This window comes from Equus asinus, chromosome 25 (genome assembly GCF_041296235.1).
Source record: "Equus asinus isolate D_3611 breed Donkey chromosome 25, EquAss-T2T_v2, whole genome shotgun sequence".
Classification (NCBI taxonomy): domain Eukaryota; kingdom Metazoa; phylum Chordata; class Mammalia; order Perissodactyla; family Equidae; genus Equus; species Equus asinus.
In genome coordinates, this window is record NC_091814.1 from 55,284,714 (window position 1) to 55,304,696 (window position 19,983).

Consider the following 19,983-nt stretch of genomic DNA (forward strand, 5'->3'; position numbering starts at 1 on the left):
AGCGCCAGGGACCAGGGACGCTGTCTGGCACTCACTCCGCCTCTCCTCCTTGGGGCCGGGCTCTGCCCTGGGCGGGGCAGGGGCATCCACTGTATTCAGGGCCACTCCTCTTCAGCTGCCTGCTCTTTTCATGGCCGCTGGGAGCCTGGGCACTGGGTCCCTTCACCTGCATCTCTCGCAGCCACTGTCCCGTGGGCTGCCTTGGAGAGGCTCCCTGACGCCGCACACAAGCCCCCTGACCCTGGCCTTGTGGGGCTCCTGGAATTCTGAGCAGCAGCAGGGTCCCTTCTCTCATCTCCTCTCCAGAACACCTCTGTCAAAAGGCAAAGTATATACTTTGCAAATTATTATACTATTTTCTCTGCTTTTATGAATGTCGAAAAGTTTCCACAATAAATTTGAAAAAAATAAGGCAACATTAGCTGGCAGAGATAATGCGTTTATTCCTTTGTGCCCATTAGCTCTGAGTTAACATTTGACACGAGTTTATGGAGCATCTGCTTCGTGCCGGCACTGCTCGGCTTTACTAGCTGCAGTGCTAAGACTCGGCACACAGCGGTGGATCAGAGCCTCTGCAGCGGGGTCTGTGCCTTGTACAACTGGTCAGGAGCGTCTCCCGTGCAGCAGGCTAGAGAAGCAGTGCCCCGAGGGAGCGCTGTTCCGAAGGAGAGGAAAGGGCACCCAGGGAGACTTCGGGCGGGTCAGGCTCTCCCCTCCCGCACCTGTGATGCTGAGAACCTCACTTGCATCTTTGGCTTTCAGTTGGACTTTCTTCTGGAAAATGAGAGAATGGGACTTGTTGGTCTCTGAGGTTCTTTCCATCACTCCTCAGCCTCTTGGTCTGAACCAAAAGACAAGTCCCTTTCAACTCCAACATCTTGTGACTGTACAAGATAAATTATGGCGAGAGGAGCAAAGTGAGACTTTTGAAGAGTCCCTGAAATCAACACCGACGGGAGGCCACCCTCCCGTCGTCCACACCCACTCCCCTTACCCGCTGGCTCTCCATCAATCTCAGGGTTAAATCAACTTAACAGAGGACAGTGGTGACACCAAGGCCTGCTCCCAGCTATAAAAGATGCATTAGTCCCCTTGATGGCTTATCCTCCCCAGACTGCTTCCTCCATCTACATATTTATGGAACTGGAATCAGAGGTTACCCAGGCAGGCAGAAAGGCCAGCACCTGGTGGGTGATGAGTGTGTCAAGAAGGGACCAGCATCTCTGTGCAGCGTCAGCTCTTACAAGTAACTCAACAAACTGAGAGGGTTCTGAGTCCCAAGCAGAGGCCGCTGCAGGCCGGGCACCCAGAGGCCGCTGGAGGAAGACGCCCTCGTCCCCTTTCTTCCGCCCAGGTCATGGGGTGGCACAAGACGGACACACATCCTCATTTTTTTCAATGGCCAACAAGAATGCAGGAAGGATTTGGGGTTCACCTTTTTGGCAAAATGGACAATTATTAAGAGAAGAGATACTGATAAATAGATATTCTAAAAACAAGTTTTATTTTTTGTGATAGGTCTATTCCTGAAAACGTTGTGTTCAAGTTGAATGTGTGAGAATATATTCTTTCTTCTTTAATTGAAATGTCACCTAACAATTTCAATTTTGACTTCTCTGCCTCTTAGTCCACTAGTTAGTAATGTAGAAACCAACATTTAAATCCAGAGAAGCGAATCCTTTTGTAAAGGATTAGATTAAATTATTTGACTATGAATCATGTCTTTTTAAAATTTTTCAATATTTGACAGGAGGCTTTAAAAATCTTTATTATTCCCTAAAGATTCAACTTTTAGTTCATACAAAGTCAGTCTCAGATGGGGAACCACAAGTCGCTATTGCCATTACTATTTTTGGAAGATGGTCGTGCAGAAAGCATGTATGTGAGCAGTGGGTCTGTGTTCAAAGGGCACTGTATGCTCTTCTACCAAGAGGAAGGCCAATAGACAGTGCTTAAAACCAAAAAATTCCGAAATAACAGTATATGTTTGTTATTTAGAAATATGGAGGTTAGCAGCAAATAAATCTACTAAATGAGTTAAAAATGGTGGCCTCCGTCAGGAACTACCATAAATCAAGTAAAAAGATCAAAGACAAAATGGGAAAAAAATATTTGCAACTTAAATGTCAGACAGGGGTAATAACCAAAGTACATAAATTTTCTAAAAGAGAGAATAAAAAGGTCAATCATCACAGAAAAATTGGCTAGAGATATCAATAATTATTAGAAAAAGAAAACTATTAATAATGGAACGGTACTAAGCACTCATTCTGCATTTCCTGTACAAACTGTACCCACCCAAATAGTTGATGGAGATTATCTGTACAGAATTATTTAAATTAATAGCAATGAAGAAATAGAATACAATAATTTTCAAACCTGCTTAGTTAATAGAGCTATGCAATAATTATCAATGACTGCAAATCACACAAAGCTAGGCAATCAGACATTACACATCCCGGATGGAAGCGTCCAGTAACACCTCTGAAGTACTCTTGCCGAAAAAGATTCTGCCCAGAATGTGATCAGGCTTCAGCAAGCAGAGGAACTTACTAAACAACTTCCCAGGGGGGCATGTCTCGAAATATAGATTGTGGGAAACTCTACAGGATAAAACAATCTGGTTCATCAAAAACAAAATTGCAAGGAACAAAGGAAACAAAAGATGGAAATGCAATCTCTAAAAGCAGACTAAAGGTACACATTAACCAATGCCAATGTTTGAAGTTTATTTGAATCTGGATTCAAAAAAACTGTTTAAAAATTTTAAGGGGCTGGCCCCGTGGCCGAGCGGTTAAGTTCGCGCGCTCCGCTGCAGGCGGCCCAGTGTTTCGTTGGTTCGAATCCTGGGCGCGGACATGACACTGCTCATCAGACCACGCTGAGGCGGCGTCCCACATGCCACAACTAGAAGGACCCACAACGAAGAATATACAACTATGTACCGGGGGGCTTTGGGGAGAAAAAGGAAAAAAAAATAAAATAAAATCTTAAAAAAAAAAATTTTAAGACAATAAAACATTTTTATTAGACAATTAAGAAATGGTGAGGCCAGCCCGCGCGGTCTAGTAGTTAAGATTCCGCGCTCTCACTGCTGCGGCCGGGGTTCATTTCCTGGTCAGAGACCACACCACCCGTCTGTCGGTTGTCACACAGTGGTGGCTGCGTGTTGCTGTGATGCTGAAAGCTAAGCCACCTGTATTTCAAACACCAGCAGGGTGCCCCACGGTGGACAGGTTTCAGTGGAGCTTCCAGACTAAGACAGACTAGGAGGAAGGACCTGGCCACCCACTTACAAAAGAATTAGCCATGAAAACCCTATGAACAGCACACCATTGTTTGACACAGCGCTGGAAGGTGAGACGATGGTGCAAAAGAAGTGGGCAGGGTTCTTATCTGCTGTCCACAGGGTCACTAGGAGTTGGAATCAACTGAATGACACTAAAAAAAAAGGAAAAAGTAATTGTGAATGCAGATTGAATATTTGATAACGTTAGTAAAGTGGTAATAGTTTGGGGGATGGTAAGGTGTTATAGTTACATTTAAGACTCCTCAAGCTTAGTAACACATCTGAAATTTTAGAGATGAAATGATATGACATTTGACATTTGTGTCAAGATAATTTTGGGGTAGAGGGGAAGTGGATGAAGATATAGATGAAACAAGATTGGCTATCTATCGATAGTTGTTAAAGCTGTGTGATGGAAACATGTGGTTTCCTTATGTTATTCTCTCTACTTTTGTATATGATTAAAATTTTCTTTAATTAAAAAATTATTACCTCTAGGGAGTTGAAAAACTACGGGATTGCTTTTCTGTCAGAGCAACCGCTATAAAAATCATTTGACCTTTTATACTATGTGCAAGTTAAAAAATAAGTATATTTTAAAACTAAAAACTGAAGAAGACATACCATAAATATAATACTCGATGGTGAAACATTAGCAACTTTCTTGTTGAAGTCAGAACGTCAGTGATGCCTGCTCTTCAATACTGCAGCAGTCTCAGCCACCACAAGAAGACAGGAAAAGGAGAGAAGAGCTAAAGCGATTGGGAACAAAAGACAAACAGTGACTGCTGTTTGCAGACAATGTTACATACAGAGATAAGCCGAAATAATTTACCAATCATAAGAGAGCACAGCGCAATTGCTGAATATAAGCGCAAGATCAAAAGTCAATATTGTTCCCATACTCTGGCAGTAACTAATTAGTTATTAGAAAATGTGAAAAAACAAAATTCTGTATATAATCTCAACAGAAACTATTAGGTAGACAGGAATAAATCTATCAAAAGATGGGAAGACTTTTATGAAGACAGTCATAAAACATTATTGAAGGACATGAGACTAGATCTGAATAAAATCACAAATATGTCAGTTCTCCCCCAAATTATTCTCTACATTCAATGCTTTCAACCAAAAGCTCTACAGAATTTTTTATAGAACTAGATAAACTGATACCAAATTTCACAGTTTCAAAATTGTGAAAAACATTTTGAAAGTAAGAAAAAGAGGAAGAGATTTTAGAGACAAAATTTAAGATATGGTTCTATCTAATTGAAAATTGATACACTGTATGACCCAACGATATTAATACCCAGGGTATATTTCTGGATGTACAGCTGAGAGAAATTCTCACACATGAACACAAGGACACACATATAAGAATATCCATTGTAGCATTTTTAAAAAATTAACAGGAAAAAAAAGCTTGAAAATAACCTAAATTATCCAAGTAGGGTTCTGGATAAATAAAATGTGTTAAATTCACATGCCTGAATACTATGCAGTAGTTAAAATTAATGAACCCGATCTAGCCAATGTATCATCATGGACAGGTCTCAAAAATAAAATAGAATTTAAAAAGCAAGTTCCAGAATGGTATATATAGTACGATATCATTTACGTAATATGTAATATTTTAAAGACATATGTTTATATATATATACTTTTAATGAATACATAAAGAAATTAGGGGGAACAACAAAGTAGAGAGAAGCGCAGAGAGCCCTTCTGAGAAGTCTTGCTGTGAAGGGGAAGAGACTGCAGTAGCTGGAGGCGGGTATCTTCTGAGGAAGGTTATCATTTTTTCCTATAATGGATAGCACTAGAGTTTGTTTGCCTGCGGATGGAAATGATCCAGAAGAGAGACTTAAAATCGTCATTCATGAAAAGCAAAATCCTTGAGAAGGTGGAGCTCGGGCTGCAGAGCACAGAAGGAGGACGCTGCAGTATTGGGTGAGAAATAGTGCGCGTCTGAACTGTGGGAGTGGGATGAAGTGGAGAGGAATTTTTAGGCTGTTTAGGAGGGAGACGCTTCAAGAAGTGATGCTAACTGGATGCGTGGGCAGGTGGGTGACACTGTAAATGGGGGTCTGGTTTGATTAAAAGGCAACGCAAGAGGACCTCCATACAATGAGGGACCTTGTCCTGTTGGAGGGGCATGGACCATGCCTTGTCACTCCTAACGAATTTCTAATCTGCTCTGGAGAGGGTCCCAATCATCCACCTTGTATATGTACTAATATAAAGCGAATTCCACACACTGCCCTCTCTGCTGGGCTGTCAGCTGCCTCCGGGCCGTGGTGGTTTATTTCCATCTGTACTTCCGTCGGCACCTGTGCCTGTGCGTCCTGGGTGTTAGTCCAGTCTGCTCTGGAAACACGCACGCCAGTTATAGGCTTGCCTCTACTGCTTCCTTGCTCTGTGATCTTCTAGAGCAAGTCAAGTAACCTCTCTGGGCCTCAGTTTTCTACCTCACAGGTGGTTGACTGTGTTTAGGATACTATGTGTGAAGACTCCCGGGAGGCAGCTGGTAAGACGTCCCCTGAGGACACAAGCCCTGGGAATTTCTCCCGTCTGCCTCCTGCATCAAGTGCACCGGGGCTCCAGGGTCTAGCTCCTTCCACCCCCGCCTCTCTCCTGTCACCACCATTCCCTCTCTCAACACACACCCTGTCCTCACTTGGTCCCTCTGTGGCTCCAAGTCTCCCACCAGTGTCTGCAGCCAGACGTCACTCCAAGGGCAGAGGGCTCTGTGTGGGGCGCCTCCTCGCCCACCTAGCCACCCCTGCAGATATCGGACCCTTTGCCAGGGGGTGCGCCCTACGACGCTGCCAGCCCCACGGTCCCCGCGTGGGTGAGTCACCCCATCCCCGCCCCCTAGGTATGCACCTGCCTTGGGAGACAGTCCGACGGTTCGAGGGTGAGAGCGTAGAAGAGTTTGTCTGTCTTTCTGCGTGTGGGTCGGTCAGCGAGCTGGTGAGCTTCTCTCGCTCCTGTCCCGGGTCCAGCGCCCCCTCTGTCCTTCCTCCTTTCCCTCCCCTGACCTGCCGCCTGTCCCCAGCCAGCCTCGTGGTCCTCCCGCCGGCTGGGTGTCTGAGTCTCACTCCGCCCTCCACTGCAGGAGCCAACCGGCGCCGAGGGGCCGCAAGGCTCGGGCTGCGTGCCCATAAAACCCGCTTGGCAGGAGCGGCGCGGCCGGCGCTCCCCCTGCCGCCTGTCGCTGGCCTGGGCGCGCGGCTCGAGGGGCTTTCCGCCGGCGGGCGACGCCGATGGCCCAGACTGCGCCTCCAAGCAGGCTTAGGGACTTACGCTTTCTGCTTCTAGAAGAGTTTGGAGAAAGTGAATTTGGGGTGGATCTGGGAGTGGTGGCAGCTCCCCCAGCCTTCCTTCCGTTCCGAAGGACTCACTCTGCACCGCCTCATCCCTTCTTCCCTTCCTGACACCCTGGTCCCTCCTTCTCGTCCTTCCTAGGTTCACCCTCCTCTCTCTGGCATCAGCATATTCTTCCTTATCTCACTCTCCCTCCTCCTCTCTAGCCGCGTCCTCTTAACTAGTTCCACCTGCTTGCAGCTTTCTCCCTGTCATCCTCGCCCTTCTCCTTTCTCTCCGTCTTAAACCTTTCCCTCTCTACCGAAGTTCAGCCATCAGCCCTCTGCCCTTTCACCCACACTCTGCATCCATCCCTCCCCCTCCTCTCCTTTCCTCCCAGCCAACTTTGACCATGGATTCTGGGACTCCTTGGGCTGCCAACCCCACTCCCTGGGGCACCCTCTCTGCTCCCAATGCCACAACACCCTGGCTGGGCCGGGATGAGGAGCTGGCCAAGGTGGAGATAGGAGTCCTGGCCACCGTCCTGGTACTGGCCACAGGGGGCAACCTGACTGTGCTGCTGATGCTGGGGCGGCTGGGCCGCAAGCTCTCGCGCATGCACCTGTTTGTGCTGCACCTGGCCCTCACTGACCTGGGGGTGGCGCTCTTCCAGGTGCTGCCCCAGCTGCTGTGGGACATCACCTACCGTTTCTGGGGCCCTGACCTCCTTTGCCGGACCATCAAGTACCTGCAGGTGCTGAGCATGTTTGCCTCCACCTACATGCTGCTGGCCATGACGCTGGACCGCTACCTGGCTGTTTGTCACCCACTGCGCAGCCTCCGGCAGCCCAGCCAGTCGGCCTACCCACTCATTGCCGCTCCTTGGCTGCTAGCCGCCATCCTCAGCCTCCCTCAAGTCTTCATTTTCTCTTTGCGGGAGGTGATCCAGGGCACCGGGGTGCTGGACTGCTGGGCAGACTTCCGCTTCCCTTGGGGGCCACGGGCCTACATTACCTGGACCACCCTGGCCATCTTCATCCTGCCCGTGGCCATGCTCACGACCTGCTACAGCCTCATCTGCCACGAGATCTGTAAGAACCTAAAAGGCAAGACGCGGGCCTGGAGGGTAGAAAGAGGGGGCTGGAGGAATTGGGACAGGGCTGCACCATCTGCCCCCGCTGCGGCCACGCAGGGGCTGCCATCCCGCGTCAGCAGCATCAGCACCATTTCAAGGGCCAAGATCCGAACCGTGAAGATGACCTTCATCATTGTGCTGGCCTATATTGCCTGCTGGGCACCCTTCTTCAGCGTCCAGATGTGGTCTGTGTGGGACGAGAACGCGCCTGATGAAGGCAAGTGTGTTGTCTGTGTGGAAGGGAGCATATGAGGGTCAGGGCAGGGGTCCAGTGCCTCCCAGGGCTAGGGAAGTAACAAAGGAGTGAGGTAATTAAGAAAGATGGTGCCTGTCCCCTGGAAAAGGAGCACTACAATTCCCATCCAGCCTACCGATGCCATGGGAGTATCTTTTATGTGAAATTTCCATATTCTAAATTTTTGGTAACTAATGTAACCATTTAAAAATATTATGTGGCCCTAATGAAATATGACCATTGGTACATTTGGCCAATGAACTGCCAGTCTGTTTGGTGAGCATTAGAATCGTTGAATGATAGAGTTAAAAGGGATTTTCAAATGATCTGGTCCAGGGTGGCAACTTGTGGCTCATGCACTGTGTCTCTCAGCACTCTGCTCCTGCACCTCGGCGTGACTTTGACTCCTTTTCAACATCCGCTTCGGTTAGTTAACACGGCACATGACAACCCTGAAATTCCAAGTTCAGCCCCTTCATTTTGCTAATGAGGAAGCAGAGGCTCAGAGAGGAAACGTGACCTACCCAAGACCACACAGCTGGGAAGAGGCAAGATGAAGAGCAGAACGAGGCCTGTTGTCTCCTTGTCTTTTTCCTCAACCCCGTGCCCCGCCCATAACCCGGCCTCTGAAAGTGAGGAGGAGAGGGGCCTTCCTCCCACGTGAAAAACAAAATGGGACCCTTCAAGAGGACTGTGCTCCAGTTGGCACGTGGAAGGCTTTGTTCTGGTCATTTTTCTGGGGTGAGGGAGAAGGCAACCCCTGAGTTTTAGACAGTTTTAGATGGCCTGGCCGTCTAAGGGTGAGCTTGTTCTCAGGAAGGCGGGGCTGTGTCTGGGCGGCCTAAATGTCGGAGAGTGGTGTTTAAAGACATCTGTTCTTTTTCTTTTTCATTTATTTTATTGAGGTCATACTGGCTTAGAACATTGTGTAATTTCAGGTGTACATTATTACATATCAGTTTCTGTATACACTGCATTGTTCTCACCACCAGTAGTCTAATTTTTATCCATCACCAAACATATGTGCCCCTTTACCTCTTTCGCCCACCCCACCCTTTTCCCCTCTGGAAACCACTAATCTGTTCTCTTTGTCCGTGTGTTTGTTTATCTTCCACATATGAGTGAAATCGTATGGTGTTTGTCTTTCTCTGTCTGGCTTATTTCGCTTAACATCATACTCTCAAGGTCCAAGTATGTTGTTGCAAATTGGACGACTTTGTCCTTTTTTATGGCTGAGTAGTACTCCATTGTGTATTTACCACATCTTCTTTATCCAATCATCAGTTGATGGGCACTTGGGTTGCTTCCACGTATTGGCTATTGTGGATAATGCTGCAATGAACATAGGGGTGCATAAATCTCTTTGGATCATTGATTTCAAGTTCTTTGGAGAAATACCCAGTAGTGGGATGGCTGGATCATATGGTATTTCTATTTTTAACTTTTTGAGAAATCTCCATGCTGTTTTCCATAGTGGCTGCACCAGTTTTCCTTCCTACCAGCGGTGTATGAAGGTTCCCTTTTCTCCACATCCTCTCCAACGTTTATTTTTTGTCTTGGTAGTTATAGCCTTCTGACAGGTGTAAGGTGATATCTCATTGTAGTTTTAATTTGCATTTCCCTAATGATTAGCGATGTTGAACATCTTTTCCTGTGCCTGTCGGCCATCTGTATTTCTTCTTCGGAAAAATGTCTGCTCATTTTTTGCTCAGGTTGTTTTGTTGTTGTTGTTGAGTTGTATGAATTCTTTATATATTATGGAGATTAATCCTTTGTGGGATATATGATTTGTAAATATTTTCTCCCAGTTGGTGGGTTGTCTTTTCATTTTGTTCATGGTTTCCTTTGCCTTGCAGAAGCTCTTTAGTCTGATGAAGTCCCATTTGCTTATTTTTTCTTTTGTTTCCCTTGCCTGAGTAGACATGGTATTTGAAAAGATGCTGCTAAGACTGATGTCAAAGAGTGTGCTCCCTATATTTTCTTCTAGGAGTTTTATTGTTTCAGGTCTTACATTCAAGTCTGTAATCCATTTTAATTTAATTCTTGTGTGTGGTGTAAGATAATGGACTACTTCCATTCTTTTGCATGTGGCTGTCCAGTTTTCCCAACACCATTTATTGAAGAGACGTTCCTTTCTCCACTGTATGTTCTTGGTTCCTTTGTGAAAGATTAGCTGTCTGTAGATGTGTGGTTTTATTTCTGGGCTGTCAATTCTGTTCCATTGATCTCTGTATCTGTTTTTGTACCAGTACCATGCTGTTTTGATTACTATAGCTTTGTAGTATATTTTGAAATCAGGGATTGTGATGCCTCCTGCTTTGCTCTTTTTTCTCAGGATTGCTTTAGCTATTTGGAGTCTTTTGTTGTTCCATATAAAATTTAGGATTCTTTGTTCTATTTCTGTGAAGAATGTCATTGGGATTCTGATTGGGATTGCATTGAATCTGTAGATTGTTTTAGGTAATACGGATATTTTAACTATGTTTATTGTTCCAATCCATGAGCATGAAATGTCTTTCCATTTCTTTATGTCATCTTCAATTTCTTTCAATAATATCTTATAGTTTTCAGTGTATAGGTCTTTCACCTCCTTGGTTAAATTTATCCCTAGATATTTTATTCTTTTTGTTGCGATTGTAAATGGGATTGTATTCTTGATTTCTCTTTCTCTGAGTTCATTATTAATGTATAGAAATGCAACTGATCTTTGTAAGTTGGTTTTGTACCCTGCAACTTTGCTGTAGTTGTTGGTTATTTCTAATAGTTTTCTGGTGGATTCTTTAGGGTTTTCTATATATATAGAATCATGTCATCCGCAAACAGCGAAAGTTTCACTTCTTCCTTTCCAATTTGGATTCCTTTTATTTCTTTTTCTTGCCTAATTGCTCTGGCCAAAACCCCCAGCGCTATGTCAAATAGGAGTGGGGAGAGTGGGCACCCTTGTCTTGTTCTTGTTCTCAGAGGGATGGCTTGCAGTTCTTCACCATTGAGTATGATGTTGGCTGTGGATTTGTCATATATGGCCTTTATTATGTTGAGGTACTTTCCTTCTACACTCATTTTATTGAGAGTTTTTATCATAAATTGATGTTGGATCTTGTCAAATGCTTTCCCTGCCAAAGACATCTGTTCTTGCTCCCCTAAGAAGAGTGGGGTGTGGGGACAAGTACATGTTAGCCTGTCTGTGTGTCTGTGGATAGGGTGACTGTGTGCTCTGCAGTGCATCATGCTGTGTGCACAGCGTGGGAGCTATAATAGGTATAGCGTGTAACTGCTGTAGGGGGGCCTGTGCACAGGTTCCTCTGGAAGCTTCCTGAGAGTTCACTGGGCTGAGGACTCAGGTGACCAATTCCTACCAGCTCTTAGGGAGTGGTCCCCCTTCCCTGTGCTTTTGTTTCTAATCTCGTTTTGCTCATCCTAGGACACACTCAAGCCAAAGGCTTTGCTTTTCTGGAGAGAGAAAATAAGGTGAAGGCTGTTCATGAATTTAACACAGTCCTGCAAGAGAAGTCTGAAGACAATACCAAACTATTACAGTCCTATCGTGTCCCTTCTTAACTGCCTTTAGACATCAGTCTGGACAAGAGGCTGTTAAAAATTACCCTTTAAGCAATGAGCATATTAATTCTAACCAAGCGTAGGGACTTCCCTGCTCTAGTCAGGCACAGAATAGGAGGGAGGACAGCTTCCTTGTGCCCAGCATATTCAGTCCTTGTGCTCTGTGGAGGTGGCCTTCGTTACTTTACGTCTGAGGAAGCTGAGGCTGAGAGAGGTGAAATAACTGGTCCAAAGTCCCGCTGGTGGTGAGAGATGGAGCCAGGACTTGAACCCAGGTCTTTACGGGCAAGCTTTATCCATGGCATGGCTTTACCTCCAACAATCACAGCTTAGCCAATGGCACCGAGGGTGAGATGGTCATTCAGCCCTTTATTGAGGAACCTATGAGAAGGTGGGGATCCTGCCAGTCAGCCAGTGCAGGCTTTCCTGCTTGCCTGCCTTGTGAAGCATCATCCTGAGCCCGTCCCTCAGTGCCATGTTCCTCACCTGTGAAGCGTGATTTACCATTTACTGAGGGCCTCTCTGCACAAGGAGTGTGGGAACTAAGTGCTGTCTTACAGATGGTGTGCTCCCTCCCATAAATGGAAGTTCTTTGGGGCCCTTTTAGTTGGGCTGAGATTCCTTACTTTGAACTTACTCTCCAGGATACCCAGTTCCCCTCCACAGCACCCCAGCCTCCTGTCCCTGAGTCTTTGGTCAAAGTCTCTCAGTCTCCTTGTCCTCGCCCCTGTCCCCAACTGTCAGCTGAGTTTCTGCCAGGACACAGCAGCTGCCTGTGACTGGGGGCTGTGGATCTGCCCTCAGGGGCTGAGAGGTGGAGCCTCTGCAGACTCCAGTGCTCGAGGCACATCTCCAGCCCTGCACTGGGCCTGGCTCAGATGGGGCCAAACCAAACAGGTGTTTCCCCAGCAAAGGAACATGTGGACCGCCTCAGCCCCTGGCCTAATCCTGGTACTGAATATACACTGATAGAGCAGATGGGATGAATACCGCTTCTTAGCCAAAGCAACTTCCCGCGTCTTCTGCAGCCCCTTGGGATTGCGTTAACGAGGGGCAGGCCACAACCTAGGCAAGACGGAAGGAGGCTGTGTTTGCTGTTGAGGCTGGTCCCTCCTCCACTTACAGGTGCTCCCTCCTCACCTCACTTCTGTGTCCCAGACCTGTCCATCTAGGCCCAGGTGCCTTCAGCTTCCCAACCCTACGATTCATGACTTCTCTCAAACATTCTCACCCTGTGCCTTCCCTTCCCTTGGGCTATGAGTGGCCACACTTGAGAGCACACCCATGGGAGATGCGCACAAGGGACCAGTATTTCTGAGGCTCTCATAGAGCTTTATGGGGTAGGCACTTGAGCTTTACCTTTGAGTTTGCTGGTTGAAACCGTGTTGGGGACAGGAGTACTGCCTTAGCGTGGGATGACCTGGGTTCAAGTCTATGCCATAACCCTTCAGGTTCCTTCCAGCTCTGACACTGAATTCAATGATTTTACAACCTCTGCTGAAAAGCAAGGTAACTCAGTGTGCAACCCGTGCCTTAGCTCTAACCATGGTGCATCTAGCAGGAGGTCAGGGCCTGTCCCAGAAGCTTTCTTGTTGGCATGAGGAGTTTCATTTAGTCTTCAGAAAGTATATTGTGCCTAAAAGGAATCTTATCGGTCTTTGCACTGTCACATTTTGACTGCCCAAGAGAGAAATCAGTGCTTCCCTGTGGGATGGTGTGTTCCCTGGGTGTGGTCTCTGGTCTGAAACGGGATGCTTGGATGCCTTCTGCCTAGAGTCTGCCCCTCTGCTGCGGTTGGAGATGCTGCCGTGGGACCTGCAGGGCAGTCAGGCCCCACTGATTGCCCTCCCAGGTCCTCAGCACTAGCCTGGCACTGTCGCTGCTCACATGCTCAATGACTGAATGACAGATGAGTGGGACTGCCCCTGAGGGGTCAAGGAGGACAGAGCCCAGAAGGCAGTGTGCACCCAAATCTGTGACATAAACGGGGATGGGGTGACTGAAGTTGGCCTAGAATCATGGCTGTTTTCCCTGCATGCTTTACAGAAGTTGCCTCATCCTGGGGCCACATCCATTACAGGATTCAAGGTCTAGGTTTTGGAACAAAGACAGTGTCTCCTACTTGGGCTGGTCCCGTCCATGGCTATGTTTACACCTCCGAAGCGAACCTGGAGCAAACCCCAGCTCCCACTTTCACCCTGTAGTTAGAAAACAAAACAAAACAGAAAACCAGTGAGGTAAGATTCTGGCGTCAGGAGTCGCTGGTTGAAGGCCTAGCTGTGTGCCTCTCTCATTACAGAACCCCGGGAGAGTCCCTTCTCCTTTCTGGGACACGGCTTCCTTCTCTGTTCAGTGGGGGCCCGGACTCTTTCCCAGGTCCCTTCAAGCTCCGTAATTCTAAGGCCTCTCGTGCATCTCTCTCGGCAGATTCAACCAACGTGGCCTTCACCATCTCCATGCTTTTGGGCAACCTCAGCAGCTGCTGCAACCCCTGGATCTACATGGGCTTCAACAGCCACCTGTGGCCGCGCCCCCTGCGCCATCTAGCCTGCTGTGGGGGCCCCCGGCCCCAGATGCGCAGGCAGCTCTCCAACGGCAGCCTCTCGAGTCGCCGCACCACGCTGCTGACCCGCTCCAGCGGCCCGCCCACCCTCGGCCTCAGCCCCAAACTCGGTGGGAGGCCTGGGCCCCAAGAGTCACTGAAGGGCTCAGAGCCGGTGGATGGGGAAGCCATCACTGAGACCGGCATCTTTTAGGGAACACTCCCCAGAGTCTGGTGCCGCCCGTGGGGCTAGCAGAGGGTCTTTGCTCATCTCAGCTCTGGGTGTGAATGCTGGGAGGGTCAGGGGTGTAGAGAGGGGAACCCAGTTTGAGGCAGGGTGGGGCGGTCAGAATGGCTGCCATCATTCGCTCCCAGTCTCACACGCTGGAAGTCAGGGAGAATCAAACCATCTGCTTCCCTGATCCTGCCATATTCACGGTGTGTGGGAACACACCCCGCATCTGGGATGGGCCCAGGACGGCCCTGACTGGGGGTCCACAGGTGGGGGGAGCTCAGAGGCTGGTCTCCATTTGGCTGGCTGTCCCCATTCTGACCTGACTAGCATACCCCAGCCCAACCAGGAGAGGGGAGAAGTGAAACTGTGAGCAGGACCCTGTTTGGAGCCTGGAATTTTTTTTTTGTAGAGGGAGGGTTGTTTAATGAAGAAAAGTGAATGTGTGTGAGGGCTTCGCCTGCCGTGCCCACCCGTCTCCGGAAGGGAGAGGCAGGGTTTAGTATAGCACCTGGAACTAGTAAAAACTCTGCAAATGCTGGTTCCTCCTCTTCCCGTACCACCCTCCTTTAGGGGGTGGGTGATGGGTGATGGGAGCAAAGTATTGCATATTCTCATTGGTGTGGCCCATGGGGGTGAGTGTGAAAAGAGGGGAGGAAGGGAGGAGATGAAAATGCTCACAATAGACTGAAGAGAGGGAGGGGGCCCCAGAGGCAGCAGAGACTGGCTGCTTTCCCTCTTCCCCCCAGGGATCCTCGCTGCTCATTGCTCCAGGGCTGCGTGGAGGAGACATCCTTTGAGAAAGTGTGACGTGATCATTTGGATTTCCTCGCCTCTTCAGAGCTCCCTCATAGATCATATGCATGCAATGGTCAAGTCAGGAGCCCTGGATTTGAACCTAAGCTCTGCCTTCAGGTATCTGTATGACCTTACACAAATCACCTACCTCTCCGGGCCTCCGTCTCCTCCCCGAAGAACAGAGATGATCTCTTCACAGCTCTAGCCTTTCATGACTTTGCAAGACTGGTAAGGGCATTACAGCAGAGAAACACAAAGGGCATTCTGACTCCCAGGCTCTAGAAGAATCGTTGGATTTTCATGACAATGACGTTTATATCCTTTTACTCAATTCTGGTGACTGTGGGTCCTGCCGTGGTCCTACTGTCCACTTTTGCCCTCAATCCTGCAATGCTCATGCCAGGAAAGACAGCAGGGCAGGTAGAATCTGGGGCTTTGTCCTGCTCTTCATTGTCTCCAGAGGGATTTATATCATGGGGTAGCTTCCCCACCCTAATTCAGTTCTAATCTAAGAGATGGCCTTGATGGTAGAAAGAGCATCAGCTGAAAAGTCAGCAGAACTGGGTCCTATGTTTGCCACCATGCCACCACTGATGACCAACATGGGTAAAATGCTGGCTAGTCCTTGCTCTCTCGGTTTGAGGGTCAGACAGAACTACGGATGCATGGGTGGTGCGTAAGCGCATGCTCTCTACACTAATGTAAGGAATTGCTAATGTGATTAGGAGCTCCTGCGAGCAGCTCTAGGGACCAGATGCACTCTCTGCCCTCCACTCCTAGGGCAGCTTTGAGGAGTGACTCTGGCTCTGGGAATATACTCCTTTAAGAGGCTGTTGGGCTCTAAGAAGTCTCCTCAGGCTTCTTTAAAAGGACCTAAGACGAGTGTCTCTGAGTTAGCAAAGTCTCAACCTTTCAGTGCTAGAAAACTAGAGAGAGGGACACAGTCCCTAATGGGGCCAAGGTTCCAGGCAGAGGTGAGGACCCACGGTCTCTCCACTGCGCTCTGTTGCCCACGTCAGTCCCTGACATCCAACCACTGCTTCCCTGTCCATCAGCCCGGGTGGAGCTGGGCTTAGGGGCCTCCCAAGACAGCCTGACCTGTTGAAGTTGCTCTTCCCCTGCTAACGTAAGCCACCTCCCCTCAGACCACAGTTCCTGACTCTAGTGCCCACAGTAAGTACTAAATAAATCTTTGTCCTCGTCATGACTGGGAGGTGGAAGTGACACCAGCCTTGTACCCCGAAGACCTGGGTTTGAGTCCTGATCTCACCCCTTTTCTACCTGGATGAACTTGGGCAAGTTACCCAATCTCTCTGAGCAACAGTTTCCTCATCTGTTAAATAGAAATAACAGTGCTCTCCTTGTTGGGAGGAATTTGTAAGACTACAGACTGTCGAACACTCTACTGATGTTAGAGAAGATAATGATGGCCTGGCTCCGGATTGTGTCTATCTGGTGGGTGACTCCCAGGGCCCTGGGCCCAAGAGACCCTACAGTTTAGAGAGGAGGAGAGGAGACCTGGAATCACGGCCAGAGCACCTTCTGTGTCTACTCGTTGCCGTCTACAGCAAAGAGATGCAAATGACACCACTATTCTATTTTCAGTTTGGCGTCGCACAGGAGGGATTTACTTGTGTGGCGGCTTTGGGCCCCTCCGTGTCCCTCCCATGGAAAGGCTGCGCCTGATCGTTGCCAGAAAGCTGGTGCTGCCCGTGGTAAGGCCAAAGGGGAAGAACTGGACGCTGGGCGGGGCCCCGGGAGCCTGTTCCGAGAGGCTTCTGAAGGCAATGGCAGGACCTTGTCTAGATCTGAGTGGCAGCTTTGGCAGCACCTGTAGGAAGCTCTCGCAGACAGTCTGAGATGGCACACGCGCCTCAGCTAGGGTTCCGGGAGGGGAGCCCCGCAGGAAACGAGGAGGAGGTTCTGTGCTCGCTGGGCTCATTCTCACTTCTGACAGCTAACCCCGGGAGAAACTGAACCGTGCTGTCTCTGGGCACGTCCGTAAGACATTGACGGCATTCTGTGCACTCTGTAAACGCAGTACTCAGTCCCTTAGACCCCCTGTGGGAGCAGGGGTAAAGGCGAGGGCAGGGCAGAGGACGCAGGAGGAGGCTAATTGGTTGACTGTGGGGATTTCTCAGAATGGCTTTTTATGTTGTTTGGTATAAGCCAGTAATTTTCCAGATGACTGTGTCTGTTTTTTATGTAAATAGGTCTTTTATCTATTAAGGAGCTGTAGACCCAGCCCAGGCCGCAGCAGCGCACTCCTGGGTCCGGAACCCAGAGGTGTGGTTGAAACTGACTGATAAAGCTCCTTAATAATCAGGACATTTCTGGACACCTTTGTTGCCTAGGGGCAATGATAGTGGGATATGCAAGCTAAAATAAAATTGTTATCTCTTTGAGCAGGGCAGGGCCAGGGTTGAGGGATGGGGAGCCACCTTCCTGGCACCCCTTCACCCAGCTCAGGAGAGGAAAGGAAACACGAGTGACCTGGGATTCGCCCTGGAGCCACACGATGGCAGTGTGAGGCTGACAGAGGATCTGAAGCAGCAATGACCCACAGGGGCGGGCTGGAACAGTCCCAGCCTCCCAGCTCTACTGCCCCGCTGACTTTCCCTGGAGCTGTGGAGTCTTGGCTCCTCATTCGAGCCAGTTCTCCTAAGACACCTGGACATGCACTTCTTTCCCTGGAAGCTCACGGAGGATGTATTTGGCAAAGAAGGGAAAGAACAAGAGGTTTCTACTCCAGGATTCGGGACTGAGTGTAGAAATTCCTGCCTGAAAGGATGTTTGAGGGAGCTAGGAGGACCTCAAAAAAATATACAAACAAAAGAAACCCCGGAAAAGATAGAGTTATTATGATTTGTTTGGTTTAGAGGCTGAGGGCTTGGGTTGAAGGCCTCTCGGGGGCCCCTCTGGGCCAGAAATCTGTCCTGATCCCAGGAGCAAAAAACTCACTGATACTGGGCATAAAATTCCTCCTCACCCCGGTGGGCCTTGTTGGCCAGCACGACATTGTCCCTCATGGGATTTTGCTGCGGTTCCGTGGTGGATATTCAGGTGCTCGCTCCTTCAGAACGAGAATTCGTTGAAGACATGTCACATTTATTCTGGTCTCCTGTATATTCCGAGTCCATTACTGGCACGTAATCAATCATCTGTTGGTTGCCAGTAGCAAATCAGTTTCTCTAGTTTTGGAGAGGTTTTTATCCAGGCTTCACCTGTGGACAGACCCGGAGGAGGGCAGCACGACAGCTCCCTGGAGGCTTCGATGATACACAACACGGGAGAAAGTGACTTCATTGTTCTGGAGACTGTGCTCCTCAAAGGGCGATTACTCACACAGGCAACCGTTCAGACAGATTTAGGCAGCTAACCCTCTAAGCTCATACAGGTATCACAAACAGAAGGCCGTTTTGTTACTAGCAACATGACTGGCAATGACTGTGAGGGTCGGTTCCAACTGTTAGCTGGCCCCAGTCATCCGCTTAGTGGCCCAAACTCTTCAGGATGTGACCCCAGCTCTCTTTAATCAGCAGGGCATCTGAGAAGTCATCTGCCCGTCAGCAGTCAATTAAACCTCTGTGAGCACTTGGGGTCACACTTTCAACTCCATCCTTTTTTAAATTTTTTATTTTATGCAGATTCCCAGATCCACTGTTTCAAGATTCTAATTCAGTGTGCCTGAGGGCCCAAGGGAATCTGTCTTTTTCTTTTTTTTTTAAAGATTGGCCCTGAGCTAACATCTGTTGGCAATCTTCCTTTTTTTTTTCTTTCTTTCTTCTTCTCCCCAAAGCCCCCCGGTACATAGTTGTATATTCTAGTTGTAGGTCCTTCTAGTTGTGCTATGTGGGACACCACCCCAACATGGCCTGATGAACAGTGCCATGTCCGCACCCGGGATCCAAACGGGCGAAACCCTGGGCCACCAAAGCAGAGCGCGTGAACTTAACCACTCGGCCACAGGGCCAGCCCCTCAACTCCATTCTTAAACAGCATGCTCCAAGAATGCCTTCCCCTTGTAAGCAATCAGGGTGGCTGCTAATGTTAACCTCTATGATATATGTGATGTAAAATGTCATACCTTTGCAAGCAATCACAGCAGAGTTCGTTATGGACCTTAATCAGAAGCTCATTGGCATCCAGATCTCTGTTTTTGGGACACCCGCTCTCTGCTCCAGAGTGTCCCGGCTGCCTCGGAGTCCAGGCACAGACGTTTCCCCATGCAGTTCAGTTAGGTCAGTCCCTGGGGCTTCGACTAAGAGCCCGCGTGGGCTCAGGCCCGCTGCCTTTCCTTCTGCCTCTTCCCCATCGCTCGACTTTCCACCCTGCTTTCTCAGCTGAGGTCAGAAACCCTCTCTGTCTGGGATCTTTTGTCTGAGTCCACCTGATCCTAACATTCTTGGACCCAATCTGCCTAAACGTCCATAGGGTCTGGTTTCATCGCTGTATGTTCATTCCCCTTTGTCCCATGGTATTTCGTATGTGCTCTTCCTTGTCCCCACAACCAGGTCATACAAGCCGCGAGCCCCCACCAGGATGCTCAAGTCTTCTTTTTATGTATCCTCCTCTCACTCCCCCGGGCCCATCCAGAATTCTGCAGCAGGTGCTGTGCTGGCTGCTGCAGTTGTCCCCTCTCCTGGTGTAGGAAATGTCTCAGCAGTGTCCCATGCTTCAGAGTCTCCAGGGTGGAGGGGGCCCAACCCTCGAACATCACCCTGGGGCGGCAGATGCAAATTGGCTATAGTCAGTCCCCATCGGGGCTTGTTGCCTGGCATCCCGGCATCTGCCAGCCTTCAGGGCTCCCAGGTGTCTCTTATGAAACAATACCTGGGCCAGCCCCTGCCTCCACGCTGGTGAGGCTGCGCAGTGAGCTCTAGCTCTG

At 48.8% G+C, this 19,983-nt stretch overlaps 1 protein-coding gene and 1 long non-coding RNA gene across 6 annotated transcripts; one reads left to right on the forward strand and one right to left on the reverse strand.

The window, feature by feature from the left end:
* Positions 1–424: 424 nt before the first annotated feature.
* On the reverse strand, positions 425–6,405 carry LOC139042045 (uncharacterized). Of its 5 annotated transcripts, none has more exons than XR_011498246.1 (4): positions 6,180–6,357; positions 3,914–4,041; positions 3,297–3,441; positions 425–774 (listed from the first exon to the last, which is right to left on the reverse strand). It is a non-coding gene; the product is annotated as an uncharacterized lncRNA (long non-coding RNA). The 5 variants fall into 5 exon arrangements; XR_011498247.1 differs by having other exon boundaries at positions 3,334–3,441; positions 6,176–6,355; XR_011498243.1 differs by lacking the exon at positions 425–774 and adding an exon at positions 2,710–2,952 and having other exon boundaries at positions 6,176–6,405.
* Positions 6,406–6,877: 472 nt separating this feature from the next.
* On the forward strand, positions 6,878–14,378 carry AVPR1B (arginine vasopressin receptor 1B). Its single transcript, XM_014830295.3, has 2 exons — positions 6,878–7,947; positions 13,951–14,378. Exons 1-2 carry the CDS (start codon positions 7,008–7,010, stop codon positions 14,277–14,279), a joined length of 1,269 nt encoding a protein of 422 aa, XP_014685781.1. The 5' UTR covers positions 6,878–7,007; the 3' UTR covers positions 14,280–14,378.
* Positions 14,379–19,983: the final 5,605 nt, after the last annotated feature.